Raw genomic sequence first — 13,052 nt, 5'->3', positions numbered from 1 at the left:
GCAAAACCTGATACAAGATCCAGAATTTCAAAAGGAAAGCAAATCCAAAAGTATACGTCTTTATTTATGATGGCAGCCTTTCTGGAATTGTTTCCAAACTGAGCATGCAAATGAGCTAAAACAATCACATGACTCATTTATGACAGGTAGCCATTATTGTACTTAATCACCTAAAGCACCTGATGTTAGTAAGTTTGATTATCAACAGAAAACGTTGTTTGATTACAAAGACTATTCAAAATGACAGCTTTAAATCCGATCAAACATGTGGAAGAGGTTTAGCTTTTCAGATGCTCATAACTATTACAGAAGTCACTGGTATTGATTTAAATATGTAACAGTGGATTTGACAGTTCAAGTGTATCAATATTACCACATGAACAATGATTTAAGAGCTACAGTTGTTCATATATTCCTTTTTGTAAAACAAATAAAATGTTATTGATGTATTAGAGTTAATGTAAATTTCAAAAGAATAAAGAATGTGGCCCTTCAGTTAAATCTGTTAAAAAACCGTCAGTTTCAAAAGGTCAACAAAAATACACATGGATAAGATATAGCTGTCAAAATTGTTTGTTTTTAATTTTCCATTGAGACGCAATATGTTAACAGGATTTTCAAGAGCTATACTTTGATCTTAATCCTATGTTTAAAAGACGTTTAAGTAACAATCATCTAAGTGCCGCTTTTTTCCGTTAAAAAACAAAACACATTACTCTAAATTTTCGTTCAAAGTAGAATTTTGAATTTTATGTCGGGACGGCTGTATATTAGATAACGTGTATTGGAGAATAGAAAACTTTCAGTCTGTGAACTGAAGACCGCAATGTACAGTCAAAAGGTAAAGGCTTATAAAGTTCATGTTAACTGCATACCGAATAAAATGAGTGTCGCAATTCATTTGAATCCTTTACGACATATTTATGAATGTTAAAACGCCTACCTGTTTGCACTAATGAAATGAGCATAATGAGAATATACATACCTCCGAACACAAGAAGTTTACATATACATTTGATGTACTTAAAGGTACCAAATAAAGACAAATAAAAAAGCATAAATCTTAAAAAAGACTATACATTTGGACATATACATCTAAAAATTACGACAGACGTGCAATATTCCCTTCAAGTCAAAACATGGGCTGAGAAATGAATGATTGTTTCTTAGACTGACATGGGTGTTTTTGTCCTACATTTTTGTTTATCGTTTTCTGTAACCGATCGGAAATTCTTCGGGATCACGTGATTTATAATTAGTTCAAACGAATGTCCGTTTAAAGACGCACCATATTTACATGATAGTAGTAACAAGAGCTCGTCGAACACGAAATGCCACCCCCCCACCCTCTTGATGCATTCAGTGATTGCAAAAGGAGTAAGAAGTATTAGTTCATTGGTACTAAGGTTAAGATGTGGTGACCGCTGATCAATTATATAATTATGGTCATTTGCAAGTAGAAGTGTAGTCAAGTATGCATGTATATTTGGAAGAAATAGACTTAAGGAGTTGGTTTGTCAGATAAGTTTTTTTATGACCAGTGTTGGGCTGGAGACAATTTTACAATAAATGAAGCCAGGAGACAAGGACACACTTGGTAAAAGGAATCATGTTAAGTGAAAATAAACACTAAGCTGGTATTAGCAATTACCTTGTTTATTTTACTGTAATATCTAACAGTACCATTGCAAGTGGAGGTTGCCATAGAAGTGGTCAGAATAGTAGACAGGATGGAAGGAACACGATGTGTATCGTTTTGATAAATCTGGCGATAGGTAGATGTGATCCAAGCAGACACCAAGCGTATGTGTTGTCTCGCGTACTGTCATGACAAAACCATATCTCTCTAACAGGACTGAAGCTCTCTGACTTTCACGAGAAAGAGCATCTTCATTGAAATCACCGAGAATGATAGTATTCTGTACACCATTTAGAGAGTCTAATAGACTGGTTAGATCGTAGTGAAATTCTCTCCATTTCACAGATGGAGACCTATATATCAATATAATGGTTAAAGGCGTAGTTGTAGGCGCTATGCACACGCTTAATGCCTCTGCGTGATGTAGTTGCGGAACTGGTACAAGCTGGCATTTTAAGGTGTTTTTGTAGTAGAATGCAAGCCCATGGTGTTTTTTTTCTTATCCGGTTGACAGATGAAACTGTCGAATGAAGGTATTGTATGGACGGTAGTCTGATTTTGATACAGATGAGTCTCGGAGAACAGGAGTACATCGGACATGTGTGTAATCGGATCAGCTAAGACATCAGGGAAATGGAGTGCCAGTGAGCGGGCATTTAGGAGACTAACAGAAAGAGTGCAGCATGATACCGGTTCTTGAAGAACATTGCACGGATTTGGAAGCTTCTTATTTAGTCGAAGTCTATCCATTTCTTTCTGTACTAGTTTACATATCTTGATTTTTGCAGGGTCAAAATGAAGCAGCTGCATGCCTTGAAGAGTCCTACAACGACTGAGAGCAACATATGCTTGACCACCCTGAAATGGGTCTTCAAATGATACAACCAGTTGATCTACGGATAATCCCTGTACTTTATGGATTGTACATGAAAATGATAGTCGTATTGGGAACTGGGTCCAAGTGATTTCTGGTCCAGGTTTGTTTGGTGTCGGAGAAAATGAAACATCTACTCGCTTGACGGGGATTACGATACGAGGATAAGACGATAAGTTAATTGGGAATGATTGCCTGGCTGCCTGGCCAACAGTTTCTTTGTCAAACTTTACAAGAATAGCTTGAACTTGATTAGAGTTAGGCAAGAAGTCAACAATAGTACCCTGCGCACCATTCACTAAACCGTCAGTAACATCAATATTTCTTATGATCATCACTCTTGCGTCTTTGCACAGTTCTATGGTTTTACTTATTTCTCCAGTGTGTGTTGGATTGTCAGGCACAATGAAATCTTTCAAAGCTGCAGGTCGTCTTTCTCTCCTTGTCATGGATATGATAGGTTGTTGTAATTCCTTTAATCTGTCGTTATTGTGGGCATCTGAACGTTTATTTCGAGAAAATATATGTAGTGCATCTGGATTATATTGTGAATCTGTAGTATCTATGTTTCTTGCTTGTAATGTCTGGATATCCGCAGAAGTGTGCTGTCCTGTTCTCAGTCTGTTTAAGAGGGAGGCAAATTCAATATCATCTTTCTGACGCATGATCTGTTTCAGTTCAAATATGGTAAAAAGCTCCTGCCATGTTAATCCTGCAAGGTTTTGCATGATGTCAGAAAAGCTGTCAAATACATATTTACCAAAAGGTCTCAGCTGGTACAAGTCTCCGACAGCTATGACAGATATACCACCAAATGGTTGACTTGAATCTTTGATTTGTTGCAGGCGTTTGTCAATGTAATTGAATGCTTTCAAGCTGACCATTGAGATTTCATCAATAACAACTACTTTGAGTTGACAGAGTTGAACTCTTAACTGGTTGCAGGTAGAATCTGACAGTTTTCTGTATATCTCTGTAATTTTTGTGGGCAGAAGAAAGGAAGAGTGTACAGTACATCCACCGATGTTAAATGCTGCAGTACCAGTGGGGGCCATTAGTAGTATTGTTGGTTTGCTAGGTTCATTACCAGGGACTTTAAGTTCTCGGCAAACCATATTGTGAATAGCTTTAATCAAGTGTGACTTGCCAGTACCTGCTCCACCTGTTACAAAGATATGTAATGGGTCAACAGAGTTGTCTGTGGGTAGAAGTATTTTGTGGCACCATTCTAAAACACACTGAAAAACAGAGCGTTGTTCGAAATTCAATGACTGCACTAGTTTTCTATAGTCTATCTCATTGAGAAGATCAGGTATCACTTCAACTGTTGATACAGGTATAGAAGATGGGTCATGTGTTCCTGTAAATACAGAGGTAGGATTTACATCGGGATTCAGTATGGCAAAGTCTTCATCTGACACATAGCCTTCTTCAACAAGATCTGCTTGCGTGTGCTCAGTTTCAGGTGCAATTTGATCCCATGCATGCTGTAGAGGTCCTTGGTCTTGAATCTGAGTAATGGCTTGTTCAACAATATCTTCAAATCTCATTAAAGTAGAGAAAGTGTCTTCAATCTGGTTCTTTCTAGATTCATAATGTTCAGTGTATGTGGGGAAATTTGCTAGCAAATCTGTCTTCTCGTCTTTCCAAGGCATGAACAAAAGCATACGATTGTAAGAATATAGGTCTGGATCTTTACTCTGAGAACACTGATGGTATCTTACAGCTGGGTGAGCTCGTCGTTTCATTTTACCATAACGTGTGATCACTGTTTGGTTATTAGGATTTGTGTGCAGAGTATCTACAGGTTGAAGGATTTCATCAGAGGCTTCGTCGCCATTTGCATTCTGTGGAAATTGATCTGTATCAGTTTCATCTTGTGAAGTGTCTTTAGACTGAACCTGATACCACATGGCGAATTCAGCTAGGCACATGTGTTCAAGTTGTTCTGCAGGCCTTGCAGAGTATCTATCAATAATGTTGGTGCAAAAAATGTACTCATCATCATCATCCAGTGACTGTAGAAACTGATTAGGCTTCAAGATTCTTATTCGTTTCTCTGGAAATCCTGAGGGTATCCATACTGTTGTGAAGTTGGATACATACAAAGGGAGGCCTAAAATTCTATATGCAGCTTCTTGAGCACTGACGTTCCTTGCATTGGCAAAAGAGAAGGCAGCTTTTTTCATCTGTTCTTTTATATTTAGTGATTTCATCTCTTTGCTGACAGCCTGGAGTACGGCTCCAACTTCACGCTCATCTTTAGTAATGTAACTTGTTATGTATGCAATGGCTGCATTTGGACTAGTTACATACTGTAAATCCATGTTGGCTTTCCATAATCTGAGAATATCTGGATTATAATTATTGATGCAGGTTTCACTAGGACAGCGTGGCAAGAAAATTGTCTCAGTTTTTGTAGCTGATTTCAAAGCTTCATAATAAAGGACTTCAGGCAGTTCACATTTCTGAAGTATATCTGTTGTGGTGAAATTGTCTTTATCAGTAGTTTCGTCTTCTAGGAATTCCTTAACTTGAGTGAGAAGTTGTATAGCGTCTCTCCGTTTCTTAGGATTATCATTATCAGGATCAGGTCTAGAAAGGATTAGTAGATCAGAAATGGGCTTAGGATAACCAAATCTGCAACTTCCTCCTTTCTTTTTACATGTAGCTGTATGTGTGTGGGTTTGAAGACTCTCAACCAAATTCAGGAGTTCTTCATCTTCATTTGGCAAATTGGCCTTGACGTATTGTTCTACAAAGTTTGAGATCTTTCCACTGTCATCTGAAGGTTTTGGTGCATTTTCAACCCACAATATGGCATGAACATGTGGTGAACCCCGCTGCTGGAACTCAATTCTGTAGAAATATATTGTAATTTTACCAAGAGTATTAGCTTGGGAGAGTAGAATATTTGTAAACAGAGCCTGAACTTTGTGGTGGAAATGCCTGGCAGCAGTTGCAGGATTTGATCGTAGAAGTGTCGATCTCTCATCCCAGGTCATTTCAAGTATCTGTTCACGGGTAAGTTTTCTACCTTGTTGTCTTGCTATAGCAGTAAATGTATCTTCCCATCTCATGTCTGCTGCAGACAGTGTTAGGAACCAAGTAAATATTTGAAACTGCTTAATAGCAGCCATTAACTCAGACATAACCTTTTGCCAGTATGGTGGACTACCTCGTATGGGACTTAGAAACCTGTAGGCATCATCTTTGGTCAGTAAAGGTCGGATATGGTCAGCATTCTTGAAAAAACCTGCACTGTAATTTTCTCCACAGTTACCAATTAAAGACTTTCTAAGGGCTACTGACATAGAAGACAGGATCTGCTGCCATTCTGTAATGAACTGAGCAACGAAGAGATATTCTATGTTCGCAGCAAACTTTCCCCCTTTTTTCAGAATGCGTCTCTGGAAATATTTCTTAGCTGATAACTTAACTGGTCGTTCATACGTATAACCAAACTTTCCTGACGGGAATAAAGATGGGAAGCTTAATTCTTCAAACTGTTTATCTTCTAATATTTTGATAGGTTTCTTACCATCACCTGGAGCGATGGATATTATTCTGCTAGCATCAATAGTAGGGTCACTTGGTTGTACACAGGTGTCAAAATGCAAATTATTAGACTCTGTTTTGTGTTATGGGAACAATTTCTTCCTGTGAATCAGTATCAGTTTCGCTATCTTGAGAGGTTTCACTTTCACCACTAAGGACAGACTCGGTGTCTGTTGTTTCATCATTATTTACATTTCCAGTGATTTCATTCCAAGTATTAGTATCTTCATTCAAACATTCCTGTTGCCATGTGTCTTTCAACTGTATTTCTCTGTATAAAGGATTATTGTCCTTGAGCCAAAGAAGGGCATTCATTACTCTTTCTGGTCTGATGTACTGGAAAGTGTAATGTCCGTTGTATTTTATTTTTCTTTTCAATTTAAAAGGGAGAAGCCCTGCTTGATTTGGGGTTCGAGGTAAAGACTTGACAACTGTATCAACTTCCAAGGGTATATTAACAACTACACCTTTGATTGCACTTTGTCTTTCTTTTGGCAAGGCTATGAGTTTCATGAAAGGATAATGCTGTGCAATGAGCCTTTCTTCCAAAGATGTAAGGTCTTGTAATTCTTCAGGGGCCGGTGGAATTTTAAGGTTATTTTCATCAGTCTGAGGAGGTAATTTCTTCAGCTTTATGTATCGTAAACATGTTTTACATAACCACTCTGTGCTGTCCATAGAAAGAGCGTGTGATAAACAGTTGTTAAGAAATTGCAGGTCTGCTTCTTTAAAAGACGCAGAATGAACAGATACTACCGATTTCTTGTACATCATTCGACTGCAACAAGTACAAACAAATTCTGGAAACTGATAAATATCATTAAGGAAATGTCTTGATGCATCCTGAAGCTGTTTCTTCTGTCTCTCCCTGTGTGTTTGTTGTTCTGCAGCCCTCTTCTGTTTAGCTTTCTGAGAATTAGCGCTGGCAAGTTTGTCTCTTGCCTGCTTTTGCTCGTTCGCCCTTTTCCGTTTGGCAGCTATTGGATCAGCATTGGCTAATGCTTCTCTTAACCGCTTTTGCTCCATCTCCCTTTTGGTTTTGGCAGCTATTGGATCGGCACTGGCTCGTTTTTCTCTGGCCTGTTTTTGCTCCATCGCTCTTTTGGTTTTGGCAGCTATTGGATCGGCACTGGCTCGTTTTTCTCTGGCCTGTTTTTGCTCCATCGCCCTTTTGGTTTTGGCAGCTATTGGATCGGATTTGGCTCGTTTTTCTCTGGCCTGTTTTTGCTCCTTTGCCCTTTTGGTTTTGGCAGCTATCGGATGGGCACTGGCTAGTTTTTCTCTGGCCTGTTTTTGCTCCTTTGTCCTTTTGGTTTTGGCAGCTATCGGATGGGCACTGGCTAGTTTCTCTCTGGTTTGTCTTTGCTGTAATGCCATTTTGCTTCTGGCAGCTTTCGGATTGGCAGTGGCAAGTTTATCTCTTGCTCGCCTTTGCTCCTTTGCCCTGTTGCATTTGGCAGCTGTCGGATCGATAGCGGCAAGTTTCTCTCTGGCCCGTTTTTGCTCTTTTGCCCTTTTGCTTTTAGCAGCTATCGGATCAACACTGGCTTGTTTCTCTCTTGCCTGCCTTTGCTCCATTGCCCTTTTGCTTTTGGCAGCTATGGGATTGGCACTGACATGTTTTTCACGTCTGTTTTGCTGTTCAATGACTTGTTTCTGTTTGAAAAGTTCAGGGTTGTTTTGCTTTTGTTTGTTTCTCCATTTCTTTTGTTTCAGGGTCTTTTGTGCGGTTATGTTAGAATCGGAAGGAAGAGTTGTGCTTGTCATTAACTGTCTTTGCTTCTGTCTTGTCTTTTGAGTATGATCATGGAAGTAGTTAGACAGCAATGTTGACATAAAATTCCTTTTATGTGGGAAATCAGAAATTACACCACTTTCTAGACAAAGTTTTAAATGTGTTCGTATTGTCCTCTGATCTATTGTGATGTCACTAGGATTCACACCTTTCACCTAGAAGTATGCATTAGCTGCTGCAAAAGCTCCACAGTCCACAGATGCTCCTTGACTTTGTGGCACAATATAGTTTATCATAAATTCAGTAACACTGCCATACACTATTTGAAGTTGGGGCATTAAATTATGTGTTCTGTTATTGTTTCGCAGTGAATCGAAAACAGTTAAGACATTGTCTTTTTTAGCACTTACAACATAATGACTGTCGATGAAATGCATCTGTACACTTGCAGTATTCTTGGAAACAATTTGAGTCAATGATTTTTGTTCTTTTGAGGTCTGCAGCTGATACACAGCAGATGGTGGAATAAGTCCATATGTTAGTCCAAATTGAGTTTTTAACAGCTGAGAATAGTAGTCAAGGACTTGTATATCAACTGATCCAGAGAGAACACTGCTTGGATGAAGGCCATGGAATGATTCTTCGTGTATTGTAGGGAAACCAGCCTCAACAGCAATCTGGAAAAAGTGTTAAAAGAACTGTGTTATCTTACTAAAATTACAAAAACATGGTATTTTGTCTGGAGTTTTAAGCAGTATGTAATCATGTCTGACAAAAGTACTAGTTACTGAGAACACTTAAGAAACATATGTTTCCAGTCCCTTAATGCAAAGACTGGAAAATCACAAGAATGAAACATTTTAACGGACTTGAAAGTCGGAGGAATGTAACAGTACAATAAAAAACGCTAGTAGGCATAACGTTGATTAATTCTGCAAAAAATGGTGGAATTATTAGCAGTTTAAAGGCATCGCAGAAGTTGACATATCAAGGGAAATATCTCAGCTAAAAATCATCAAGCCAGAACATGCAAATAATAGGCACAAGTTGAAGATGAAACTTTAAGTGATGTTTCCAGTAAAACAGCATGATGGTGAGGGAGTTCTGTAGGGTAGACGGAAGGGATTACCTTAGAAGCCGTGGGTGTATCAACGGCTGAAAGAGGTGTTCCAACATTGTTTTTATGTACTACAGATGAACCATGGAGGCTGTGACACTCAGCAGACACTGATGGCTGAAATTTATAAAATACAGTGCCTGTGGTAAGGAAATAAGCAGAGAGAGTATACAGTTCAAGTTCACAATGCGGCCATGTGTATTAAACCACCTGTTGTCTGAAGGGAACATTTTGGAATCATTTCCTGCAATCCCACTCCCACCCCTTTCCAGCGTAAAACTACTAAATTAGCAAATAGTTGTCTGTGCAGAGGTGTCGTGCTATTTTCCAAAACATGTATGCAAATATGGCACATGACATAGCACGTGTATGTATGGAACATATAATCAGGTTCTGATGTTTGCTGATGTTGAAAAGTCTATCTCATGTAAAGTCTTATGACGTTCAGTTATGTTTTTAATGAGAGTTAAAAGTTGATGGGATTTCTAGTAAAATGAGGTTCGCGTAATACTGATCTGCATTGCTTGTCAGTATGTTTATTTAGCTGCTTTAACATACAGAAAATCTATAAGTTATAATTCACTTAGATTTATATTTCTAGTATAAAGAAAGAAAGGTTTATGTTATGTCGTACATGGGTGAGTAAATTACAGATGTAGCTGCACATGGTCCTGTCTTTTCATTAAATGTGCAGATTTATATTTCTAGTATAAGAAAGAAAGGTTTATGTTATGTCGTACATGGGTGAGTAAATTACAGATGTAGCTGCACATGGTCCTGTCTTTTCATTAAATGTGCAACATCGACTTTCCCGTTTGGTGTAGTTACAAATGTATTTAGTTACACTAAAAAGAATGATGAAAAGGAATTCAGTTAAAGCTGAACCAACTTTAAAATATAATAATGTTACTTATGGGCTATTATAAGAACTGAAGTAAACTTCAGTGTGAGGTAAGACAGAATTTTTGTACAGGAAGTGTAATGAGATATGTAAGAAAGTGAATGAGATAGATAAAAGATGATGGCTAATATGTAACTTACAAAGTTTTGTTTCCGTTGGCTGTCTTCTTCCCTCAGTTTTCTGAGTGACTTCTTTTTAGATTTTGGCATCTTTTAAACAATTACAAACACCTGTAAATAATGAATGTTTTATGTACATTTTGTATTTAGCTTTGTACTATATATCACTGTTGTTTCTTTTTTGTAAGGCACAGGGGAATGAAAGTTCAATAGAGCCATTGTCTTAATTTCCTGTCCCGTTTAAAAGGAAATGTTTTGTATTCTGCTGTACAACATGTCATAAACAGTCAGTTGAAATTTTTATGGTTAAAGAATACATACCCATCAGATAGAGAAATTATAATGCAAAGTTCAGAAATGGGGGACAAAAGATACGAAAATACATGAAAGAGAATACCAGGAAGTAGAAATATAGGAACAGCAGGAAGATTTAATGGGTGAGTTTGACCAACAATATCAATACAGAACAAAATTCCTTACCTGGCACACCTGTCCTCTATTCTTTGGATGTTTTTTCTTTCCTGGCACAATGTTAGAGTTTGTATTATATATTGCAGGCTTGTGTCGTGTACCTGAAAGGAAAAAAAGAGTAGGTAAGTGAGTAAGAGGTACAAATTATCTGAAGATGCAAGGAGTAAATAATTTCTTGTGCACGACCTCAGAATGAAAAGGAGATATTCTGTTCAAGATATGAACAATTTTGCAGATTACATCCCCATTTACCTTGACTTTTTTAATCAAGAAGGAGTACAGACTAAAGTCTTGTCATCAAGAGGGTAACTGGTTATGAATATAGAAGATTCTGGGTAAAACATACATCTGAATAATGATGAAGGAGCTATAAATTTACCTGATACTGTTCCTAAGTCTGTCTATTGCCAGCTTTTGTGAAATGTATTGTTTGTTCACTTCTAAGATTTCTTCAGCACTTCAAACTTCATTGTTATAGACCTAAAATTTTATTAAATCAATATACAAAACAGATACAAAACAAATTGGTAAACATTGGCACAATGTAACTGAAAGGCGGTTTTCAAAGAGCAGTATTACAGACAGAATTTAGCAGCACAAACAGAGTTGTTCTGAATGTGTACAGGTATAATAGACCATAAAAGGAAGTAACCGCCTCTCAGTTACATATATATCAATGTTTACCAGCAAACAGACTAGTATATATTAAATGTATGTCAAGAGTATAAAGTTGTTTTAAGAATCATACAAAACATTTCTTTATATGTTTGAAATATATTTCACTACAAATGATGATGAACAAATAGTTGAAATCAAATTACAAAACATGAACAAAACAGATGGTAAACAATAGCATAATTAACTGTAAGGCACCGTATCAAAGAGCACCGGTAACTGTCTCCTTTGTAAATGCCAAACATAGCTTAATATGTTACAAAGTAGGTTAACGATACAGGTTTTCATGAACAAATAGTTCAAATTAATGTGAGAATCTAAGAAACAGTTTGTAAACAATAGGATAATTAACTGAAAGGGGGTTATCAAAGAGTATCAGTAAGCACCTTCTAGTTATTTGTATTCATGTTTTTCAACATGCATATTAATAAAGGGAAAGAGATAGCATGACATAGAATGTCTAACTGTTAAAGAACTATACATAATAATTATTGAAAAGTTTGAAAAGTGCAAAACTAAAGTTGATGTTATGAAATAATTGTAATTAATGTAGAAAAAGTATACGAGAACAGCAAAATTATGTTTAATGAACACTATATATAAAACTTGTACAAAAAGAGATCACAGAGTGATCTTGGCGCCCACCAATGTGCCATTTTTGAGTGTTTCAAATTTCAAGACTTACTGACTAGCTCAAGGTCAAATTTTCATTTCCGTACACAACACTGTGCATGTGGTCCAAATTCGAAAGCTGTAGCTTGAGAAATGTGAAGGTAAGTCACTAGATCAATTTCAAGGACAAAGTTCTTTGTACACAAAACTATGCATGTGCATCAAGTTTGAAGGCTGTAGTTTGAGAAATCTGAAAGTAGGTCACTAGGTCAATCTTAAGGTCAAAGTTTATTTCGGTACACAAAACTATGCAAGTGGTCCAAATTTAAAGGCTGTAGCTTGAGAAATGTGAAAGTAAGCCACTAGGTCAAAATCAAGGTCAAATTTGATTTCGGAACACAGAACTATGCATGTGGTCCAAATTTGAAGTCTATACCTTCAAAAATGTGAAAGTAGGTCACTAGGTCAATGTAAATGTCAAAGTTTGTTTCGGTACACAAAACTATGCATGTGGTCCAAATTTGAAGGCTGTAGCTTGAGAAATGTGAAAGTAGGTCACTAGGTCAAAATCAATGTCAAATTTCATTTCGGAACACGAAACTATGCATGTGGTCCAAATATTGAAGCCTGTACCTTCAAAAATGTGAAAGTAGGTCACTAGGTCAATGTCAAGGTCAAAGTTTTTTTCAGTGCACAAAACTATGCATGTGGTCCAAATTTGAAGGCTGTAGCTACAGAAATGTGAAAGTGGGTCACTAGGTCAAATCAAGGTAAACTCATGTCAAGGTTCATCTTGCCACTCAAAAATATACATGTGGTCCAAATTTGAATGTTGTAGTTATTGACAAGATTTTAAAAGCTTTTCCCTATATAAGTCTATATGAACCATGTGACCCCCGGGGCGGGGCCATATTTGACCCTAGGGATAATTTTAACAAACTTGGTAGAGAGCCACTAAATGATGCTACATTATAAATATCAAAGCCCTAGGCTTTGTGGTTTGGACAAGAAGATTTTTTTCGAAGTTTTTCCCTATATAAGTCTATGTAAACCATATGACCCCCAGGGCGGGGCCATATTTGAACCTAGGGGGTTAATTTGAACAATCTTATTTGAAGACTACTAGATGATGTCACATACAAAATATCAAAGCCCTAGGCCCTGTGGTTTTGGACAAGAGGTTTTTCAAAGTTTTTCCCTATATAAGTCTATTTAAACCATGTGACCCCCGGGGCGGGGCCATATTTGACCCCAGGGAAATAATTTGAATCGTCTTGGTAGAGGACCACTAGATGATGCTTCATACCAAATATCAGAGCCCTAGGCTCTGTGGTTTTGGACAAGAAGATTT

General features: G+C 37.3%; 1 protein-coding gene across 1 annotated transcript; it reads right to left on the bottom strand.

The window, feature by feature from the left end:
* Positions 1-1,673: 1,673 nt before the first annotated feature.
* LOC128548229 (uncharacterized) lies at positions 1,674-10,033 on the bottom strand. Its single transcript, XM_053522693.1, has 6 exons — positions 9,965-10,033; positions 8,936-9,040; positions 8,217-8,483; positions 6,215-8,021; positions 2,330-6,060; positions 1,674-2,084 (listed from the first exon to the last, which is right to left on the bottom strand). The coding sequence occupies exons 1-6, from the start codon at positions 10,031-10,033 to the stop codon at positions 1,674-1,676; spliced, it is 6,390 nt and encodes a 2,129-aa protein (XP_053378668.1).
* Between the last annotated feature and the right edge of the window lie 3,019 nt (positions 10,034-13,052).

This window comes from Mercenaria mercenaria, chromosome 14, assembly GCF_021730395.1.
Source record: "Mercenaria mercenaria strain notata chromosome 14, MADL_Memer_1, whole genome shotgun sequence".
Lineage (NCBI taxonomy): Eukaryota > Metazoa > Mollusca > Bivalvia > Venerida > Veneridae > Mercenaria > Mercenaria mercenaria.
This window is presented reverse-complemented; position numbering and strand designations above follow the sequence as displayed.

Bases quoted from the DNA above. Each gene is read 5' to 3' on its own strand.
- LOC128548229 (XM_053522693.1), bottom strand. From the start codon at position 10,033: ATGCCAAAATCTAAAAAGAAGTCACTCAGAAAACTGAGGGAAGAAGAC. The intron at 8,022-8,216 runs GTAAGTGCTAAA...GCATACTTCTAG, and splicing joins TCATCGACAGTCATTATGTT to GTGAAAGGTGTGAATCCTAG. The intron at 6,061-6,214 runs GTGAAACCTCTC...CCATCGCTCCAG, and splicing joins GTCTGTCCTTAGTGGTGAAA to GTGATGGTAAGAAACCTATC.